This window comes from Danio rerio, chromosome 10 (genome assembly GCF_052040795.2).
Source record: "Danio rerio strain M-AB ecotype USA chromosome 10, GRCz13ab, whole genome shotgun sequence".
NCBI classification, from domain to species: domain Eukaryota; kingdom Metazoa; phylum Chordata; class Actinopteri; order Cypriniformes; family Danionidae; genus Danio; species Danio rerio.
The window spans coordinates 44,202,767-44,226,064 of NC_141030.1; the positions used below are offsets into that span (position 1 = coordinate 44,202,767).

The window sequence follows — 23,298 nt, forward strand, 5'->3', positions numbered from 1 at the left end:
CAGACATGTTTGGGTGAGCTACTGTGTCTTTGGGCGCGGTGGCTATGATGGTATATATCATAACCCCAGAATAAGTTTGTCAACCATAATATGTTTATTCTCTGTATACTGGGATTCTGCCTTTATTGAGAATTTGAGCTTGCGATACCAGGCCACAACACAGAGAGCTTAAGAAAGAGTCTTTAACAATGCATTTAAGGTCAGTCTCCATAACAGGAAATTCTTGTTTTTGATTGGCTAAGTAAGGCACAGTCTTCAATCTTGTGGTTTCAGACTTTTACAGACGTGCAGACACTGTCGGTCACAGTAATAAAAATCAGACATATTTCTGCGCCAATGCAATGCATAGATGTTTAGCACCTATAATAAAGCCTGTTAGTGGCTCCAGCAGCAGTGACCATAATGTGGCTGGTTTTGCTTCACTAACAGCTCTCGTTTCAGAAAACACTCTATTTCCCCCAAAACATGCTGCTGGAGGAAGTGAAATATTTGAAATACACCACACCCGTCAATGTTAAATACAACCAATGTGAGTTTAAATACCATTTTTGTGACATTTATTGCTATACTACTGATGGCAGCACCAGATAGTTCACCTTGATAGTCAAACTTGTGCAAACCAACAACATTAGTCACTCAGTAGCCTATTAATAATGTTAAAAAGGTTTAATATGTATTCATTATAGATTAAAAGCCTTTACCATTTCGTTGGGAGTGCAGTGGCTGGTATTTAAATGTTCAAGTCATGTCGCGTCATGTTTGGTGCAGACAAAAAAATTGCTTGTTTCTGGAATCTTGTCATGTATCATGTTGTTAGGACAAGGTGTTACTCTTACAGTGCCATATTCATTTCTCTGCCCATTTTACATAGTGTGTAATATGTTGTATTCATCATTTATTCATAATGTGAATGCAGTCACCTCAGAACTCAGTGATTGGAGTTTATCATTTAAAAATTAGAAATACAGTACTTCTGTCACAAAAACACATGGCTTTATGAAAGCTTTAAAATAAAAGCCAACACCTTTAAACAGCATGCCATGGAAGAGCCAGGATAAAATTTAAAATCACGCTATTCATCTGACAGAAGGAAAAGTCTTATGGGGTAGTTTTCATTTTTGTGTGAACTATTCCTTTAATACTGAATAGAATCATTCTCAAATATGGCTGGACTAAGAGTATTACGGGACATGTTTCTGTTTCCACTGTCATAAGTTTCATGTCAGTAAGACATTTGTCCTGTCATGGTTAAAGCACTGAAGACAAAACACTATAAACATAAACACTTAGTAGTTAGATAATAGTTTGTTTTATTTGTACTGTTTTTACAATGACAGCACCTGGAGAAAATGTAGGAAAAATAAATATATCACAAACTGACTGAATCCATACCCTGAAAACTGCTCAGCTGGTGTTTCTGTCAGCTTTTTCTTCTATAACTGGCGAGAACTGGGCCTGTGATATACTAAAATGAAATGTTCTTAGAATGTTCTTTTGTTGCTTTCACAGGAGTAGGTCAACATCACAAGTGATGAAATAAGCTATGTGTGATTTAAATTGAGTATTAAAAACTACAAATATAAATCAAATATTACTTCTATATTAATGACAGCATTAAAAGTAATTATAATTAAAGTTCTGTAAAAATATTGATCAGAGAGGATGCCGGCTGAAATATTTTTAGAGTTAAGATGAGTTTAGCTGTCTTTTTAAACCAGGGGTAAAATATAGCATAAACCAGAGGATTCATACCCGAGTTAGAATACACAAGCCATACTAAAACATTTATAGCTGTGGAAGAGTTTACAGTTAGAGAACAGATATAGTATGGAATATAGCAAAGCAGATACACAGTCACAATGATTCCTAAAGTCAGAGCAGCTTTACTCTCAGATTTCCTCTTCACTGAACCCTCCGTTACACATTTACCACCCTTCATCAGAGAGTTTATAACCTTCACTTGCTGATGAACAACATAGAAAATCCTCAAATAAAACATCATGATCAGAGTGCAAGGAAAAATAAAAGACACAAACAGATCAATGACTATCCAACTAAATGTTATCATGACTAAACATTGTCCATAACACACATCTGTTCTCTGTGAAGTGTCAAAATCTTGATTATTAACATTTACAAGGGCAGTGAAATAAGCTGAAAAGCAAACACAGCTCAGACAGATACTCAGACAAAATATTTTAGCGATGGTTGTTTTCTGTGTGTACAGTAGAGGGTGACACACAGCCACATAACGATCAACTGCAATTAAAACTAAATTGCCAAGAGATGCTGAGAGAAGCAATGCAACAAAAAATAAATAGAGCACACAGAAAGTGTCTCCAAAATACCAACACGTCTCAATCAGTCTGATGGCTTCTACAGGCATGGCGATACCAATAAACAGATCATTTACAGCCAGAGAGAGAATAATCATGTTGGTTGGAGTGTGAAGCTTCTTGAAGTGAGAGATGGAGATGATCACCAGCAGGTTCAGAAACACAGTCCATGCTGACAGCAATGACACAAACAAATGTATGATGATATATCCATGACTGGAGTGTTGTTCCTTGACACATGATGAGTTGATGTTAGGAAAGCAGTATTGAGTCTCCTGATCCTCTGTCTCGTAGGCCATGAGTGAGTCTCCTCCTGTTAGGAGTTTGTTCTGCTCTCCTTTCTGTCCTTTCATTTATACAGTGTCTGGATCAGACTGAACAACCCATTTACCGCCCACAGTGATGTAATCTATCAAAAAAAAAAAATAAAAAATAAAATTCCAAATTCTGTTCCAGGGGTTTCTGCTGCAAGTGAAGTTCTGCTCAAAACTGCATTTAGGGTGTACTACTCACATTATATACAATTGCCTTGAACTGGGCCAAAGCACGCTTGTCTTCCCTCACGTCTACCCTGACGGCCTGCACTTACATTGCATTTACACCTGAGCACGTTTACGTCATCGATGATGCGCTGTTTAGTAAGAAGCGCTCTCGCTCGGCACAGTGGAGATTAAAGTTGGGCCGATAGGCGATGCCATCGAACATTGCTGATGACCAATAGACAACACGATGCTCAGCTGGCATTGCCGATCCTCCACCCCACCCACGTCGCAAACCTGCTCAGTGTTTCCAACTTTGCCACTAGATTTAGCGACTTTTCAGACCCCCCCCTAATACCCCCCCCCCCCCCCCCCCAGCATTAAGTTTTCAAAAAAAGCGCCTAGCGACAAATCTAGCGCTTTTTTTTGTGTGTTACTGGAGATTTTTATAGACTGTCATTTGTCCATACTGTACCGTCCCCACTCTTCGAGCTACAGGTGATGCCGCCGGCCCCTCCCCCACCTCAAAGCACACAGGCGACCCAGTCCTCGTACAGCAGTCTCTTCCACCTGCTTCCTGACGGCAGATCACCCCTCTACAACCAAGGGCAAATGATTTAGCAGCAGCAGTGTGAAGGTATCTCTCTTATTCAGTCAAACTGATCTGCTTCTCCTTTATTTTAACCATTTAATTTGACCATTTATTCTTTTCTTGTTCACAATCACAGATATTTTAAGTGAGAGTTTCAGAACTTGTCCGTGTTTATTGTGTCTGTTAGATTACTGCACATTCGCTACACATCTTTAGTGATATACTGTATTCAAATAGCAATAAATTTAGTTAAATTGACATGCTTACATAAAGCGTAGTGCAAATATAAATACCCCTTTATTGACTATAGGCTGTTAAACAAACAGAAATCGTAGATCGTGATGACGTCAGTAATATGCAAATTAACGTATGATGTAATCAAGCGACTTTTAGCGACTTTTCGGGCTGAGCTTAGCACCTTTTCGTTAAAAATAGTTGGCAACAGTGAAACAGCTCATGAAAAATACACACTGAATACGCACATCACGTGACCACACACACACACACAAACAGTCGTGTGCTTGTCTGAGCAGTGGAGGTCTGACAGTTTATCAAGGATGTACCGTTGGATTGCGTCTCACTATAGTTGTTAAGCGTGATATTTAATTCATCTCGTCTCTATCTAACGACTTTACGCTCTTTTGAATCTATCAGGTAACGTGTAACAGCATCGGTACACTGCTTCAGTCTTTCACTTTTACACTTGTAGTAATTTTAGTGAAAACCTCAGATACTGTTAGTTGTGCACCTTTTTTACCGACCAACTTCTCGTGGAAAAAGCGTTTGACAGGTGGTAATTTTTGTGTAACTTATCTTTATTTATGATTTGTTTATGTCAGGTAGTTGAAACAGTTGGCTACAAATAATAAATTTTTTATGAATTAATTATTCATAAATTATTAATTCACCTCTGCCTATGACGACGATGCCATCGTCCATCGCGATGGTTAACATTACACATCGTACAATGCCAAATTGGTCGACATCGCCCAGCCCTAGAGATTTCTTTAGTTATATCGTTTCAGTTGTTTGGGGTGCAGTGACACCCAGCCAAATATTTTGCCGAACAGATCCGCCACTTTAACGCTCATAAACAATCATAGAGTACTCGTGCTACAGGAATTAGGAGGTTTGCTGAAGGTGCAGCTGTGGTGTAGTTAGGGGTTTGCGTCTTAAACTATCTATGACAGTTAGTGTTCATTAAACAGTAAGAATGATTGATAAACACATATGAAACAGTCCCTAATAAAATAATAATAATAATAATAATTTTGGCTAGTTTTAAAGAACAAAAATTATATTTACAAATATTAAGAAAATTAAGAGCAAACAACTCGTATTTCTATGGTAACCACCTGCACGCATTTGCCCTGTATTAGTGGCACGATTTAATTTTATCCGCAGCACTGCACACATGCGTTCGTTGATTGTAAACTAAGTTTTTATTCATTTTGCTGTAAAATAAAAAAACAAAACAAAAAGGGAAATGTAATTGTATTGTCAATAGGAAACAGATTTTTAGTGACTGTTATAATTTCTTAAACTGTAAAAAATTATTGAAGGGAGACAGCTGGAGAGCCACGTATTTTTGGTTGATGAGCCACATGTGGCTCACGAGCAATAGGTTCCCTACCACTGACCCAAACCACTGTAAAGGCTGTCCCTGGACACCTTTAAAATGTAAGCGCTTCATGAGAATAACATGATTGCTAGTGTCGAATGCAGCACTGAGGTCAAGAAAAACTAGTAAGGAGTAGAGCTGCACAATTAATCGTTAAAAGATCGCGATCTCGATTCGACCCCCTAGACGATCTTTATCCAGCATTTCTATGAATCTGCCAATCATATTTTCAAGTTCAGGAGAGAAGAAAAGGCGGCTGCACGAGTCTTTTCATTGTTTCACACTTGTTGCTCAGTGAAATGGACACCTCCAAATGATGTTGAATGAGTCACATACTGTATTTACAAGGTATAATTCACCTAAAAATGTTGTTTTTGTCTTATTATAATGATGTTTTCACGACCGGGAAATCACACATGACATGAGCAGCTGACCTTGAGCTGTTATCACAGAGAGGGCGCGCTCTTAATGATAGACGGGTGCACGCTTACTTTAGTGAACAGAACCTGCATATGTTGTGAGTAACAGGTAATACAGTTGTAAATAATATTCAGTTTGTGTCACAGAGTGATCGTTTGGGAGCCGCACGCGAAATGAAACCGAACGTGTACACTTCATTTAAATGATCATATCGCATTTTAGAGTTATGATTACGACAAGCATTTGATATGCTTTTTCTTTCATAGCGAACACACAGTTGTGCATAAGAATAAAGGTTTACAATGTTAGTATAACTACTCTAGCCTATATATTGTTGAATATAATCTGATAATGGCAAATGTCTGATTTTACCAGTGAATAAAATTGTCTAATATGACAGATTGCAAGCATATATCTCAAACATAATAATTCAACATCAGAATTATTATAAGTAGAATATAATTATTTATAGAAACCAGTAGACCTACACATAATATTATTATCGATGTTGTGCCATATGTTTGTTTTTACCATACCTTTATTTTACATCCACAGAATCGTGAGAAAATCGTGATATTTATTTTAAGCAAAAAAATCGCGATTCTCATTTTAGCCAGAATCGTGCCGCTCTAGTAAGGAGATGCAGCCTTAGTCAGCAGATAAGAGTAAATCATTGGTTATTTTCGCTAAAACGTTTTCAGTGATATGGCCTGAAACTTGACTGAAACACTTCAAGAACATTGTTCACCTGTAGAAAGTAGCATAATTGGGCACAAACAACTTTTTCTAATATTTTATATGTAAATGGAAAATTTGAAATTGGCCTATAATTAGCTTAGTTTCTGGGATCAAGTTGTGTCTCATTGTTAGGAAAAGGTGCCAGTCTTACAGTGCCGAATTCATGTTTCATTTTACATTGTGTGTCATATGCAGTCACCTTGGAACTCAGTGACTGGAGTTTATCATTTAAAAATTAGAAATATTTCTGTTACAAAAACATAGATTTATGTAACTTCAAAATAAAAGCCATTGTCCAACACCTTTGGATATAGCATAGGAGAGCCAGGATAAAATTTAAAACCACTCTATTCATCTGACAGAAGGACAAGTCTTACTCTTGACTATACCATGGGGTAGTTTTCATTTTTGTGGAAACTATTTCTTTAATACTGAATAGAATCATTCTCAAACATGGCTGGACTAAGAGTATTATATGTTTCTGTTTTCACTGTCATAAGTTTCATGACAGTAAGACATTTGTCCTTTCATGGTTAAAGCACTGAATACAAACACTATAAACATAAACACTTAGTAGTTAGATAATAGTTTGTTTTAATTGTACTGTTTTTACAATGACAGCACCTGGAGAAAATGTAGGAAAAATAAATATATCACAAATTGACTGAATCCATACCCTGAAAATTACCCGCCTGGTGTTTCTGTCAGCTTTTTCCTCTATAACTGGTGAGAACTGGGCATGTGATATACTATAATGAAATGTTCTTAGAATAAACTGAAATGCAATTGTGAATTAATTATTTAGTGGTGTATTATACAGTGACTGATCTGACAATGACGCTAGTTCCTTATTTCACAGACAAGGCTTCATGCCCTGCACTGACTGTGTTTCAGTCTCAACATGGACACCAGTATTTTTATTTATTTATTATTTATTTTTGATGAAGCATATTTATAAAAAAAGGACTTTTAAATGTTTTAATTGTACAATGACCTAATCCTGATTTAGTTTAAGCCCATGTCTGTGTAATCAGCCATAGATTGCTTTATACTCTTGATTTAGCCTTGCTTGTAAATTTGATCTGTTTGTGCACGTCTGTTATCAAGAATAAATGATTAAATATGTGATTGATAACAATGTTTGTTGCTTGCCAACAGTTTTCATGGATGTTTTAAACATTATTATGTGGGAGTAACACAAAGCAAGCTGAGCAATGCAACCCTCTTCACTATACCTAATTCACACAGTTAATGGATACCGCTGTCACACATCTTTGTTGGTTTAACAGCAGTAGGTCAACATCATAAGTTTACTTGAAGATCAATCTTACAAGTTGAAATAAGCGATGTGTGATATAAAATGAGTATTAAAAACTACAAATAGAAATCAAATATTACTTCTATATTAGCGACAGCATTAAAAGTAATTATAATTAATGTTCCGTAAAAATATTGATTAGAGAGGATGCCTGCTGAAATATTTTCAAAGTTAAAATGAGTTTAACTGTCTTTTTAAACCAGGGGTAAAACAAAGCATAAACCAGAGGATTCATACCCGAGTTAGAATACACAATCCATATTAAAACATTCAAAGCTGTGGAAGAGTTTACAGTTAGAGAACAGATATAGTAAGGAATATAGCAAAGCAGATAAACTAATACAATGATTCCTAAAGTCAAAGCAGCTTTACTCTCAGATTTCCTCTCCACTGAACCCTCCGTTACACATTTACCACCCTTCATCAGAGAGTTTATAACCTTCACTTGCTGATGAACAACATAGAAAATCCTCAAATATAAAGTGAAGATCAGAGTGCAAGGAAAAATAAAAGACACAAACAGATCAGTGAGTATCCAACTAAATGTTATCATGATTATACACTGTCCGTAACACACATCTGTTCTGTGTGAAGTGTCAAAATCTTGATTATTAATATTTATCAGGCCAGTAAGATAAGCTGAAAAGCAAACCCAGCTCAGACAGATACTCAAACAGAATGTTTTAGTCATGGTTATTTTCTGTGTGTACAGTAGAGGGTGACACACAGCCACATAACGATCAACAGCAATTAAAACTAAACTGCCAAGAGATGCTGAGAGAAGTAATGTAACAAAGAATAAATAGAGCCCACAGAAAGTGTCTCCAAAGTACCAACACGTCTCAATTAGTCTAAAGGCCTCTATAGGCATGACGAGTCCTATAAGCAGATCATTTACAGCCAGAGAGAGAATAATCATGTTGGTTGGAGTGTGAAGCTTCTTGAAGTGAGAGATGGAGATGATCACCAGCAGGTTCAGAAACACAGTCCATGCTGACAGCAATGACACAAGCAAATATATGATGTTATATTCATCACTTGAGCGATTTTCCTTCAAACATGATGAGTTGATGTCAGGAAAGCAGTATTGAGTCTCCTGATCCTCTGTCTCATAGGCCATGAGTGAGTCTCCTCCTGTTAGGTGTTTGTTCTGCTCTCCTTTCTGTTCTTTCATTTATACAGTGTCTGGATCAGACCAACCAACCCATATACCGCCCACTCTGATGTAATTGTTTTCTTTTTTTAACATTAGCTTTGAAATACAATCCAAATTCTGTTAGGTTTATGGTTTTCTGTTACAAGTTCAGCTCAAGAATGCTTTTAGTTGCTTTAATCAGTTGAAGAAAGTGCTACTGTAAATCTACAATTGATCTCATCTAAGTGAATCCCTTTGGCATAAATTTAATAATCTATCAATTATTGTGTCCTAATTGTCATGGAGTTTGATTTGTGACCCAAAGGTTGCATGTTCGAGTCTTTATACCAGCAGGGATTGTAGGTGAGATGTGGTATGGTAAATTTATACAAAGTCTCTCCTAACATTGTATCCCTCTATTTGCAGTTGTGAGATCTGCTGTGTACAGGATTTTGTTCCAATAAGTAGTACTTCTGTTTGTCTGAAATTAAAAGAAGGACATTGTTGGTAATTCAGTTTTCAATATCTTTAATACACTCAGTTAGCTCAGACAGTTCAGATGTCTCATCAGATTTTGTTAAAATGTATAATTGAGTATCAGCTGCATAGCAATGAAAGCTGATCCTGTGCTAGGGCTGGGCGATATGACCTAAAAATAATATCATGGTATTTTTCATCTTTTGAACGGTGACGGTATAATATCACGGTATAATAACTTTTTTTTTTTTTGGGTACATTTTGGGAGGAGTAGCCTGTCCTGTCCCTGTAGTATGTGAATAAAGTTAATATTTTTATAATATAATAAGTAATGGTAGGGCTGTGCGATTTATTTATTTATTTTTTCGTTTAATTCGAATTTACGTTTTAAGACGATTTAATTTTGAATTTAATCGTGAAATCAAAAATTTTTAATAAAAAAAAAAAACATTAGATACATTATAATTGCACCAATGCGCTTTGGTTCACTCTATTACCTGGCTGCCTGTCTGGGTTTATTTATTTATTTGTTTATTTGGCAGGGACAGTGTAGATTAATTAGCATTTCTGCCAATGCACCAGAATTAGACCGAAGGCTATTTTTCATCTGTTGTCCCTTAACAACCTAAAAAAAACAATGCAAAAATTATACAATCAATCAAACATAGTTAAAAAGTACTAAAATAGACATGGTCATATAGATGTTAAAAGAGAATATTTACAAATTAAGCTAAAACACCAACATTTTGTAATAGAGATAAAAATAGTTGAAACACATTTAAACAACAGATCATTAAGATGGTGGGCACAAATGGAAACATGCTAGTTTCAGTTTAATTAGAATGATGACATGTCTGATTCTCTATTAAACAGGGTTTTAAATGTTTTTTGGATATATTTAATGAGGTTATATCTCTGATGCTGCCAAGGACAGAATTCCACTCCTGTGCAGCTGTAACTGAAAAGGCACCCTGACCAAAGGTACTTTACCGGAGTGGGACAATACAGTCTCCTCGGGCTGCCCCTCGTTTTGCTCTGTATGTGGTGTTCCTGATGTTTACAAACTGACTGAGAGGTGGGGATGACAGACCATGAATGTTTTTTTACAACAGGCAAATGTTTGGTTTTTAATCATGGTAGTGATGGACTGAACACAGAGACTGGACAGCCTAATTTAACCCAATGCATGAAGTTGTGGGCATGCATTGCAGAGCTGGTGCAAATACAATAAACGCTACTCCAGCACTGTCTGACGAGGGGCTTTACATTCAGACTAATGCAACAAGTAAAATTCTACATGACTTCACGCTTTACTAAGTGACGTCTGTGTGGATTGTCAAGACATAATACGTTATCAAGTCGATAAACTCGATCTCTCAACATGTATGAAGGACGTAAAAACCTGCCATGTGAAAAAATGCTGATCTTAGTTTGAAGCGCGCTGATCGGCTGAGATCAGGCTGGCTTCTGTATATATCATACACCCTATAGAGATCACATTATCTCAATAAACAACATGTAAATGTATAAATATTTTGATAAGTATTGTTAATGGAATATTTATAACAAAATGATCTTGCTTTTGGGTATATGCCGGCTTTGAGCTCTTTACGCACGCTCTCTCTCTCTCTTTCTCTTTCTTTCTCTTTCTCTCACCAACCGGCACATGAGATTCGCTGCATAACCAATATACACACACTACATACACTGGCAAGATAACAGGCGCTAAAATCCACGGGACTAGTTTTATTTTTTTACTTGTTCTTATTTTAAAATGCCTTTTAAAACCAGGTAACATAATCTCCCTCAGAGGTTTGGGAGTTTAATAACGTGGTGTGCAGTAACCAACACCGCCCTGAAAGTTTACAAACTGCATAGACTATAGGCCTACAGCTATAGTGTGTTATAAATTGCATGTTTTAAATCAGGGGTTTTCAAACTTTTTCAGCTGAGGACCCCTTTGTGTAGGGCGAATTCTTTTGGGGACCCCCCAAAAATAAAAATGACGCCACCCCCTCAAATTAACAACTGTACTTAATTTTTTTTATTGTATTATTCAATACATTTATATTATTATATATTATTCAATAAATTTATATTATTCATTATCTGGATTAATTTTTGTAAGATGTTAGTTGAGTTGACATGGTTTCAGTGTTTCAATCTATTGATCAAATCTTGATGCGCAGTACTCATTGTGGTCTTCTCTCACTGGATTATTCCATCAAGCCATATTTTGTGTACAAGTCGTCACTTTACACAGTTTTTATGCCATTTTTATGCTTTTTTTCAGCCTATGCACAGCTAGACTCTTCTGTATTTACCCTTACAGCTGAGAGTCTAAATGTATCTAAAGATTTAAAGCTTTAAAGTTTTAAAGAGTTTTGTCATTTATTAGCCTGTTAACAGTTAACTGTACTGTTGTAACTAGCAATACTACAATGGTGGCTGTAGTGGTTCAGTGTGTTCTGTTTATTTTTATTCCTTTTTTTTGTGCACATCATAGTTTACTCAGGTCGACAATCCTGACTTACACTGATAAAAAATAATTTCCTAAATGCAATCTAGAATTGGGTATTCAAGTTCAAAGAGCCACAAGTTTTACTTTGCATAATTTTAGAAGCTTTGCTGACTTTAAAATGTTCATACCAATTTGTTCTATTAATAATAATACTGAACATTACATTTAAATAAGTTACACAAACAAATATGGGAAAAAGTGGAACAAAAATGCATTTATATTCAGAGTATTAAAATTTGATCAGGTATGTTGAGCTCCATTAAATACAGAGCACTAATACATTTTAATATTTAATAATTATTAGCCCTATAACATAACACAAACAGATACATTAGAATTTTTAAAGGCTATAGTGGTTTTACTCAGGGTGTATACAATTTAGTTTTTTTAATCATTCAGTTATGAACCAATGTGAGTAAGAGGTCCACTGCAGAGCTCATCCAGCTGTCATTACCGTACGTTCACACCGAAAGCGGCGAGAGCGTCCAAGGTCGCTCTTGCCGCCCTGGTGACAACGCTCTCTGCCTTCAGCTCCTGCGGCGAGAGCGTCAAAACTCGCTACATTGATCTCATATTTAAAGGAGCCGTTGCAGCATATCAGTTACATTCCTGCAAAAAACATGTTTCTAGCGTGAAAATGTTGCGCACTTCTTATCAAATTCATACAACAATGGAAGATAAAGTTGCGTGTGGTGTGGCTTTGCTCTTTTTATCCAATATGTGTCCATACGTCTGAAATATCCTGAAGCAGCAGTACTGTTTTGTACTGTCACATCGCGTGAGATTCCCGCTTTTTTAAGATAAATTTATATAACATTAATGAACATCAGTAACTCGCCAGTAACTTATTTAATGTATGTTCCTGTAGGAAAAAATTGGAAATAATTGGAAATCCGGCGACCGCAATAATCAAACCCTTGGGAACAACTGTGGTCGGAACCAAAGTTCACAGGTCTGTGTTCTCTGAACTGCTATCAAGCGATGGACGTCTTCATTCTGATTGCTTGCCGCCGAACCGCGTCATAGCTCATTACCATAAAGTTGACTTCATTTCAACTCTCCTCGACGCTCACGCCGGCGAAGACGCGCCGCGCTGCTCATCGCCGCTTATCGCCGCGTATCGCCGCCGGCTCTCATTGAAAATGAATGACTTCCGGCTACTTTGACGCTCTCGCCGCTTTCGGTGTGAACGTACGGTTAGTGTAACAGGAGTGAAACTGAGAACTGGCTGATGTGAAGACAGCTCCATTCATTGTTATTGCAGCACTTTTTGCTTTACAATTTTAATATGTATGTGCAATGTTGTATATGTATATGAGGTGCAATGTTGTGCCGTGTCTTTAAAATGCTATTTGTTCCCTATGAGTGAAGCCTGCGCAGAGGCGCGCACTCCGCAGCACCTCGGTTACTTAGGAACGCAAGCCATAAACAGGGTAGTGCTTTCAGCCACCGATAATGTTCTTATTGATCATGTATTTTAACTGAAATATAGTCAGTCAAACCTGAGCATTCATTTAGTTGTTTAGCGTAAAAGAGGTAAGCGTAAGTGAAAGCTAAACGCCGTCAGGTGCAGCAGACAAGCGCCAAAAATCACCGTCAGGAAGCGCCTGGCCAGAAGCGCTTATTCAATAAAAGTCCCCGTCCACGGAGGCGGGCCGCTGCGCTTCTTTTCCTGTGTCACGAAAGTGTCAACTGCATTTAAATGACATAAGCATAAAGCTTCATTTTTGCAGTACTTTTGAGCTCAAATTATAATAAAAATATATTAACCTTCAGAATGATGCGAGACACAAAATTCATCCATGTGGGCTCATTGATCTAAAATTTCTTTGCGGCCCCCCTAGCGCCATCTGGCGGCCCCCCAAGGGGCCCCGGACCCCAGTTTGAAAACCCCTGTTTTAAATGACAGGGAGACATGCTACATTTAGTTTTTATTGTAAAATATAAATAGTTACCCAATACACAGTGAAATAATAATTTTTGAATGGCTTGTATATTGGCGGCGTGGCTATATAGCCGTTAAGCTTTGAGATGATGGTCGCGTGATTTTTAAAATGAGAGTATGCATTGCGTAATTGTGGCTATTGATCTTATCTACCCACGACCCACCCATAATTAAATATCGAGTAGCTGACATTTTGATTATCTGACCAGCAGATTAAGGACAGGACTCGTGAATATGAAAGAATCGCACATAACAGGGTTTTATGCGTCCCCAATATGCAATGCCTAGAGAGTGACTCCATAAGGTAACATACTGTACACTGCACACCCTTGTGTAACGTGTGAAGTCGTGGACACATACTGTAAGCGCAAGGATAACTTATCCTTTAAATGTCCATGCTTAATCATTAATAGATAAGGTCTGGATTCGCAGGGTTATCAACAATGTGTGCGCCTTTATTATTATTATTATTATTATAACTAGGTGAGGTTTGCAAACCTGTGTACTTTTCACTCTTCGGCCGTTTGCATTCCCGTTGGTCACAAAAGCTCCCTGCCATCTGACAGCGGAAAGCCTTGAGTGATTGACAGATAGGCTAATATAATCCAATACAGTAGCAGGGAAGAGCAATTGAGCACGTTTTTTGAAAAAAATCAAAACAGGTCGCGCTACAACCATTATATGCATTATATGTTTATGATATATATGTTCATATCATTGCAATGCTCCCAAAAATATTATGAGGTCGCATAGATTAAATTTCGTCCGCATTTGATTTATTTCGATATTGATGGTATTAGAAAACCCATGTTGCGGCGCAATGTCAATCCAGTGTACCGCCCACCACTATCCTGTGCCTCCTAATAATGTCTCCCAGGGTTAGCATGAATATTGTAAACAGAAAGGGCCTAAAACTGATCTATATACTGTATACTAGCCTGACTTGTGAATGCTGTCCATTTATATTCACAAACTCATTACGGTCATGACCCAGGGGTCGGGACCTTTTTTCAGCAAAGAGCCATTTCTGATATGTTTGGCAAATGCCTTTTTTTAATGATCCATTGTGGTATATATACACCACAATATATACTAATATTATAATACAGGTTTAAACAAAACTTTTATTTATGTAAACAAATATGAAGCATCACATGTTGAGCAAAACCATGAATGAAGAAAGAACAATTTATTTTTAGATTTTTTTTTCTAGAACACATAATAAATTTACTACTTTATATAATACAGACAGTTTCAAAGGCGTGAGCCAGATACATTTTAAATATGCAAATATGGGCTATGTCATTCAAAAGAGATGTGTACTGACAACACAATCTCACTGCAATTCGTAACTTTTTCATTTAGTGGCTAATTCGTATGAATTCGTATGATCTAATTCGTACAATTTAGTACGATTTGCTCATCCCCCAATGACGGTTGGGGTTAGGGGTGGGGTCAGGTCCCACGCCTCCTTTTTAAAATCGTACCATTTCGTACGACTGAACTCGTACGAATTCGTACGAATTAGCCACTAAACTGGCAAAATGTAAAATACTTACGTTTTCTCGTGAGATCAGGCTGGTACTGACAGTGTTCAGTCTGAACGTGGACACCTGCATTTTTTAAAGGCATTTCAGCATTTTAAAGGCATTTCAATTCAATTCATCTTTATTTGTATAGCGCTTTTACAATGTAGATTGTGTCAAAGCAGCTTCACATAAATGGTCATAGTAACTGGAACAGTGTAGTTCAGTTTTTAGTGTTAAATTTCAGCATTTAATCCCAAAATTTAGCTGTAAAGTAAAAATATGTATAGTATATATTAAACAGTTGATTAGTTATAGCATTTGTGTACCATTTATTTGTTCTCAAGAAAAGTCAAATAATGATAACATTTGGGGATATTTTTTATGTTTATCCTGATGCTGTTTCAAGTTTAATATAGAAAATTTCACATTTTGAGTTTTACCACTTTTGGGTTTAAAACACTAAAAAGCAGACATGAAGCTGTGTTCTGAATCAGGTTTATTCTTACTCTTTTGAATGTCTACTAATAGAGCTTTGCAGTAGTCCATTCTTGAAATCATAAGAGCTTGAAGTAGTTTTACTGTGTTTTCTAATAGAAAGGGTCTGCTTTGACCAATGTTGTGATTATGAAGCACAAACCTGAATGACCAGGTTAATGCTCAGCTGATCTTCAAGCTGAACTTCATTCTCTATCTATGACAGTGATTTGTTGTGAACATTTATAAGCTTTTCTTTATCCTGGATGACATTTACAGTAGATTCATGTCTACATTTTTTATTTAGCATTATTTTACTGCTGGTTTAGAGTATCAGTTAAATACAGCATGTCTAAATCACAAGTATCCTCTCTGCTCATGATCATCATCACTCTTGATTTATATTTGATGAGTTTTAATAGTCAAACTAGTAGAAACACACATTAAAGTAACTGACATTATATAGATATAAATTTACTCTATTGAGATGTGTAATGCAACAATAATGTAACAAAGGAAATAGTTAATGAAATAAGGGTTCATAAAAAACCCTTATTTTACCCATAAAATAACCCTTATTTTACCCATAAAATAAGGGTAGTTATGCATATTATATATATTATTATATGGGATAAATCATAAAGCAAAGATGAGCCCCACACAACCCCCACACCAAACCAGATTCACAGTTAATAACAGGTACAATTGTCACTCATCTTGACCGTGTTCACGGCAGTACATCATACGTTACTTAAACATTGAAATTACCGGTTAAAATAAGCTATGTGTAATATAACATGGGTAGTGAACGTTACAAAGTGAAATCAAAAATTAATTTTATATTAGTGACAGCTTTAATTATAATTAATTTTGTGTAAAGATATTGATCAGAGAGGATGCTGGCTGAAATATGTTCAGAGTTAAGATGAGTTTAGCTGTCTTTTTAAACCAGGTGTAAAATAAAGCATAAACCAGAGGATTCACACCAGAGTTAGCATACAAAAACCATACTATAACATTTAGAGCTGTGGAGGAGTTTACAGTTAGAGAACAGATACAATATGGAATATAGCAAAGCAGATAAACAGTCACAATGATTCCTAAAGTCAGAGCAGCTTTACTCTCAGATTTCCTCTTCACTGAACCCTCTTTTACACATTTATCACGCTTCATCAGAGAGTTTATAACCTTCACTTGCTGATGAACGACATAGAAAATCCTCAAATAAAACATCATGATCAGAGTGCAAGGAAAAATAAAAGACATGAACAGATCAGTGATGATCCAGCTAAAACTTATCATTAAGAAACACTCTCCATAACAATAAGCTGTTCTGTGTGGAGTGTCAAAATCTCTATTTTTAATTACAAAGGTAATGCAGTAAGCTGATAAGCAAAACCAGTTTAGACAGATACTCATCAACATGTTAGTGATGGTTATTTTCTGTGGATACAGTAAAGGGTGACACACAGCCACATAACGATCAACAGCAATTAAAAGTAAATTCCCAACAGATGCTGAGAGAAGTATTGACACAAATAATAAATAGAGTCCACAGAAAGTGTCTCCAAAATACCAACACGTCTCAATCAGTCTGATGGCCTCTACAGGCATGGCGAGTCCAATAAACAGATCATTTACAGCCAGAGAGAGAATAATCATGTTGGTTGGAGTGTGAAGCTTCTTGAAGTGAGAGATGGAGATGATCACCAGCAGGTTCAGAAACACAGTCCATGCTGACAGCAACGATACAAACACATATATGGTGATATATCCATGACTTAAGCTTCTCCTCTTGACACATGATGAGTTGATGTCAGGAAAGCAGTATTGAGTCTCCTGATCCTCTGTCTCGAAGGCCATGAGTGAGTCTCCTCCTGTTAGGAGTTTGTTCTGCTCTCCTTTCTGTCCTTTCATTTATACAGTGTCTGGATCAGACCAGCCAACCCATTTACCGCCCACTCTGATGTAATCTATATAAAAAAAAAAATCAGTTTTCTTTTTCTGCATCACCATTTCTTCTGTCCAGCTTATGGTTTTCTGCTGCTGAGTTTAGTTGCTTTAATCAGCTGCTGTACATTTTTTAATCCAGAGTGAAATCCAAAGTGAAAAACATTGGTGTCATTGAATCAATTGTTTCAATCAATGTTGTTGGTCTGTCAGGGAGCAGTTGTGGCCTTATGGTCAATGAGTTTTGGTTGTTCACAAAAGATTGCAAAAGTCCTGATACCAGCAAGAATTTTAGGTAAGGTATTGTATGGTACGGTAAATTCATACTTGTTATGTCTTTACTTTCCGTTTTTTGTAATAAATTATTAGTATTTTTTTATTTAGTTTTGTGATTTTTATTCATTTATTTATCTATTTATTCATTTTTATTTTTATAGATTTTTAATAGATTTTTAAAGAACACTATTAAAGTGGATGTTCATGGAAATCATTGGATTTAAATTTTAAAAATTGCAAAATACAGTCAAGTGTGTGCAGTTTATCGAAAATTCGATTTCGATTTTGGCTTCTAACGATTATGAAAAATCATTATTCGAGATAAACGATTATTGCATCATATACCGCCCCTTTCCAGTTGTACACATTTGTTGCTCTTCAAAATTCAAAGTGAAAATGACTAAAAGCATGTGCTGGAACGTTTGCTGCACAGGATGCGCATGTTCATTGATTTACATTTGAATCATGTTTTTAAAAGCACGAATGAGACTGCATGCTGCAGCTGTGTATGTGCGGCACACACGCTCAGAGATGAGCAGTGCACACACATCTAAAGTCATCGGTCACACTTTACAATAAGGTTCATTAGTTAATGTTAATTAATGCATTTACTAACATGAACAAACATTGAACAATACATTTACTACTGTAATTGTTCATGTTAGTTAAGGTTAGTTAATGAAAATACAATAGTTCATTGTTAGTTCATGTTAACTCATGGTGTATTAACTAATGTTAACAGGCATAGACTTTGATGTTAGTAATGCATTAGTAAATGTTCAATTATGATTAATAAATGTTGTACATGTGTTGTTCATGATTAGTTCATGTTAGTAAATGCATTAACTAATGAACCTTATTGTAAAGTGTTACCCCCTTATTTGTGTAATAAACAAACGAGTTGAGAGTCAAAAGACACGTGAAAGAGCCAATAAAACCATTAAAGTGACAGCGCGCAATAATCCTGCTGCAGCCTGTTTTCATCATTAATCAAACAACAAAAGGAAAAATCCCTCACTGCTAGTAGCTGAAGTTTTATTCTTGCAGTGAAGATGCTTAAAGCAGTTCGTTTCATGTTTTTATTCTATTGTATTTATTTCCTTTTCCTTATTTACTTTGAGGAAAATAACTGCATATATGCAGTTGAAGTCAGAATTATTAGCCCTCCGGAATTATTAGTGACCCCTTTCCCCCAAATTTCTGTTTAATGGGAAGATTTTTTTTCAACACATTTCTAAACATAATACTTTTAATAACTCATTTCTAATAACTTATTTTCTTTTATCTTTGCCATGATGACAGCACATAATATTTTACTATATATTTTTCAAAATACAAGCATTCAGATTTAATTGATTAATGCCTATATGTTTATATGTTCCTTAGCATCGTGGCCACCTCCAAATGGTGTTGAAAAAGTCACATACTATATTTATAAGATATAATTCACCCCAAAAAATAATTTCTTGCTTATTGTAATGTGTTCACGGATGTGGAATTACACTTAAGCCTGTGATGAATACCAATTAAATACCATTTTATGTACCATTTAATGTCATACTATTGAAAGCAGCAGAAGATCTTCGCCTCAGCAGTTCATCTCAGATCTTAAAAATAAAGTAACAGCAGACAATGTGAAAATGAAAGTCAGAACTGTGACTCGGTGCAAACCATCAAAATCCATCACTTAGCAGCCTATTAATAATCATAAAGAGGTTTAATATGCTGTATATATTCAGTAGATTAAAAGCCTTAACCATTTCATTGGGAGTGCAGTGGCTGGTATTTAAATGTTCGGGCCATGTCACATCTTTTTGGTGCAGACAGAAAAATTGCTTGTCGCTGGAATCTTGTCACATCCCGTGTCACGTCTCGAATACATAAGTTGTATTCATCAGTTATTTATTGTTCTAATCACAATGTGAATGCAGTCACTTCAAAACAGGAGTTTATCATTTAAAAATTAATAACAAAAACACACAGATTTATGGAAACTTCAAAATAAAAGCTTTCAAATGTCCAACACCTTTATACAGCATGGAAGAGCTATGATAAATTTAAAAAATACTAAAAGTAATAAAATAATAAAAGTCTTACTCTTGACTAAATTATGAGGTAGTTTTCATTTTTGTGTGAGCTATTCCTTTAATCCTGAATAAAACCGTTCTCAAACATGGCTGGAATAAGAGTATTATATGTTTCTGTTTTCACTGTCGTAAGTTTCATGTCAGTACATTTGTCCTGTCATGGTTAAAGCACTGACGACAAAACACTATAAACATAAACACTTAGTAGTTAGATAATAGTTTGCTTTTATTTGTACTGTTTTTACAATGATAGTAGGCTATAAAAAATGTAGGATAATAAATAAATAAATAAATATATCACTGTTTAACTGACTGACTGAATCCATGCCCTGAAAACTTCAATAAGTGGTTTTATGTTTAATAACAGTATTTGTTGCTTGCAAACACAGTTTTCATAAATGTTTTGAGTATAATTATGTGGGAGTAAACACAAAGTAATCTCAGCCACAAAACCCCCCATCTCCATACCTTATTTACAGTTGATAATGAATACCACTGTCATACTTCTTTATCTTGTTTTCACAGAAGTAGGCCTACGTCATAAGTTTACTTGAAGATCAAGCTTACAGGTTGTAATAAGCTGTGTGTGACATAACATGAGTAGTGAGAATTACAAATAGAAATCAAATATTATTTCTATATTAGTGCCCGCTTTGGAAGTAATTATAATTAATCTTGTAAAAAAATATTGATCAGAGAAGATGCCGGCTGAAATATTTTTAGAGTTAAAATGAGTTTAGCTGTCTTTTTAAACCAGGGGTAAAATAAAGCATAAACCAGAGGATTCAGACCGGAGCTAGCATGTACCCCAAATATTAAAACATTTATAGCTGTGTAAGAGTTGACAGTGAGAGAACAGATGTAATAAGGAATCCAGCAAAGCAGAAAAACTGACACAATGATTCCTAAAGTCAGAGCAGCTTTACTCTCAGATTTCCTCTTCACTGAACCCTCCGTTACACATTTACCAGCCTTCATCAGAGAGTTTATAACCTTCACTTGCTGATGAACCACATAGAAAATCCTCAAATATAAAGTGATGATCAGCAAACAAGGAAAAATAAAAGACATGAACAGATCAATGATTAAGCAACTAAAACTTATTATCATTAAACACTGTCCATAACACACATCTGTTCTGTGTGAAGTGTCAAAACTTCCATTATTAATTATAAAGGTAATGCAGTAAGCTGAAAAGCAAACCCAGCTCAGACAGATACTCTTTAACATGTTAGTGATTGTTATTTTCTGTGGGTACAGTAGAGGGTGACACACAGCTACATAACGATCAACAGCGATTATAACTAAATTACCAAGCGATGCTGCCAGAAGTAATGACACAAATAATAAATAAAGTCCACAGAAAGTGTCTCCAAAATACCAGCAAGTCTCAATCTGTCTGATAGCCTCTATAGGTATGATGAGTCCAATAAACAGATCATTTACAGCCAGAGAGAGAATAATCATGTTGGTTGGAGTGTGAAGCTTCTTGAAGTGAGAGATGGAGATGATCACCAGCAGGTTCAGAAACACAGTCCATGCTGACAGCAATGACACAAACACATATATGATGATATATCCATGACTTGCGCTTCTCTCCTTGACACATGATGAGTTTATGGCAGGAAAGCAGTATTGAGTCTCCTGATCCTCTGTCTCATAGGCCATGAGTGAGTCTCCTCCTGTTAGGAGTTTGTTCTGCTCTCCTTTCTGTCCTTTCATTTATACAATGTCTGCATCAGGCAGACCAACCCATTTACCGCCCACTCTGATGTAATCTATCAAAAAAACCAAAAACATTTTGCATCATCTTTGAAATGCAAGCCATTTCTTCTGTTCAGCTTATGGTTTACTGCTGCTGTTGAAAAGTAAAGTTCAGCTCAACAATGACTTTAGTTGCTTTAATCAGCTGCTGTACATTTTTTAATCCAGAGTGAAATCCAAAGTGAAAAACATTGGTGTCATTTCATCAATTGTTTCAATCAATGTTGTTGGTCTGTCAGGGGGCAGTTGTGGCCTAATAGTCAATGAGTTTGGATTGTTTCCCAAAGGTTGCAAGAGTCTTGATACCAGCAAGGATTGTAGGTGAGGTATTGTTTGTAGGGCTGTGACGGTCACTGTGACAACCGCATCACCGTGGTGGTCAGTTGCCACCGCGGTTGTCTATTGTTACCGGCGGTAGTATTTGACGTCACGCACTTTAAAACACAAATTGCCGTTATGTTGCCAAGTATTACATTTCTGTTAGAATATAACATTAGGCACGATTCAGCAAGTTCAAGTTCAACCATGAATCTTGTTGGAAAATGAAGTTTTACATCTGGGAACATTTTGGATTCGTGTTGACCGAGAAAGGTAAACCAATTAATTTGGATTAAGCTTTTTGTAGGGTTTGTTTTTTTAAAAAAGAAAAGTGTTAAAAAGTGGTGAAGTGTGGTTTAATATTCACTGCTCAGCATCCAAACACTGAAGAGCAAATCCATCAATGCGCTGCTCCACGGGTCCCGAACCATGCAAGCTAGTGGCGATTGACGGCGGCGAGGGAAAAAAAAGCCATGTAGGCTATAATCAACTCCTGTCTTCTGAACTCAAACGCCCAGCTAGTCAGCCAGGTATCGCAGAGGCATTTCCAAAAATGGCCAGATACAAAAGAGAAAGTGATAAATGGAAGACATTGAGAAATGGAGCAACATATTTAGTAACTTAGTTAAGAACGCGCAGCACCGCAGTGTAGACAAACCTGCTTTCCGAGAAATGCGGGTGGCGGAGCAATGAAGCAAGAAACCCTCTCTTGCACGGTTTTGAAAATGTATCTGTGCATTTGTTCTACAAGCACACCGTCTGAACGTGTATTGCTGGAAACATTATAACCCCAATTAGGTCTTCACTTAAACCGGACAAAGTCAACACGTTAGTTTTTCTGGCAAAGACTTTAAAATATAAATAGATGACAAAAAGGTAGACAGAACCTACACTGTTTTTTTAAACATCTGACTTGTTAATATTTATATTATTACTGATTAGTAAAGTGCCATTTAGACTATTTGTGAAGTTCTTAAAAATGTAAAGTTTAATTATTGTTATAGGATTTTAAGCAGTTCAAGTTATTTAATATTTAATATTATTTAATATTATTATTAATTATTATTATTATTAATATTTAATATTAATAATATTTAATATTATAATATTATTTAAAAGCAGTATTGTGTTGTTTTATTAACAAAAGTTCAAAAATAAAAACGTACGTTTATACGAATGTTTTATTAATTAATATTTAAAGGGTCACGAAACACCAAAACACATTTTTTGAGCTGTTGACAGTCGTATATGTGTCCCACACTGCTAAAAACACTATTAGGACACCTATATTTCACTAAAAAGTGTAAATTGGTTGTTT

The 23,298-nt window shown here is 36.0% G+C and overlaps 4 protein-coding genes across 4 annotated transcripts; all 4 read right to left on the reverse strand.

Moving 5' to 3' along the window:
- Positions 1 to 1,487: 1,487 nt before the first annotated feature.
- Positions 1,488 to 2,664, reverse strand: LOC141376334 (trace amine-associated receptor 13c-like). Its single transcript, XM_087271464.1, has one exon. The coding sequence runs from the start codon at positions 2,633 to 2,635 to the stop codon at positions 1,631 to 1,633; it is 1,005 nt and encodes a 334-aa protein (XP_087127590.1). The 5' UTR covers positions 2,636 to 2,664; the 3' UTR covers positions 1,488 to 1,630.
- A 4,876-nt stretch (positions 2,665 to 7,540) lies between these two features.
- taar20b (trace amine associated receptor 20b) lies at positions 7,541 to 10,493 on the reverse strand. Its single transcript, XM_087271465.1, has one exon. The coding sequence runs from the start codon at positions 8,676 to 8,678 to the stop codon at positions 7,620 to 7,622; it is 1,059 nt and encodes a 352-aa protein (XP_087127591.1). The 5' UTR covers positions 8,679 to 10,493; the 3' UTR covers positions 7,541 to 7,619.
- Positions 10,494 to 13,474: 2,981 nt separating this feature from the next.
- Positions 13,475 to 17,586, reverse strand: LOC141376453 (trace amine-associated receptor 13c-like). Its single transcript, XM_087271482.1, has one exon. The coding sequence runs from the start codon at positions 17,500 to 17,502 to the stop codon at positions 16,450 to 16,452; it is 1,053 nt and encodes a 350-aa protein (XP_087127608.1). The 5' UTR covers positions 17,503 to 17,586; the 3' UTR covers positions 13,475 to 16,449.
- A 2,862-nt stretch (positions 17,587 to 20,448) lies between these two features.
- Positions 20,449 to 21,595, reverse strand: LOC141376452 (trace amine-associated receptor 13c-like). The gene has a single exon (XM_087271481.1). The coding sequence runs from the start codon at positions 21,564 to 21,566 to the stop codon at positions 20,568 to 20,570; it is 999 nt and encodes a 332-aa protein (XP_087127607.1). The 5' UTR covers positions 21,567 to 21,595; the 3' UTR covers positions 20,449 to 20,567.
- Positions 21,596 to 23,298: the final 1,703 nt, after the last annotated feature.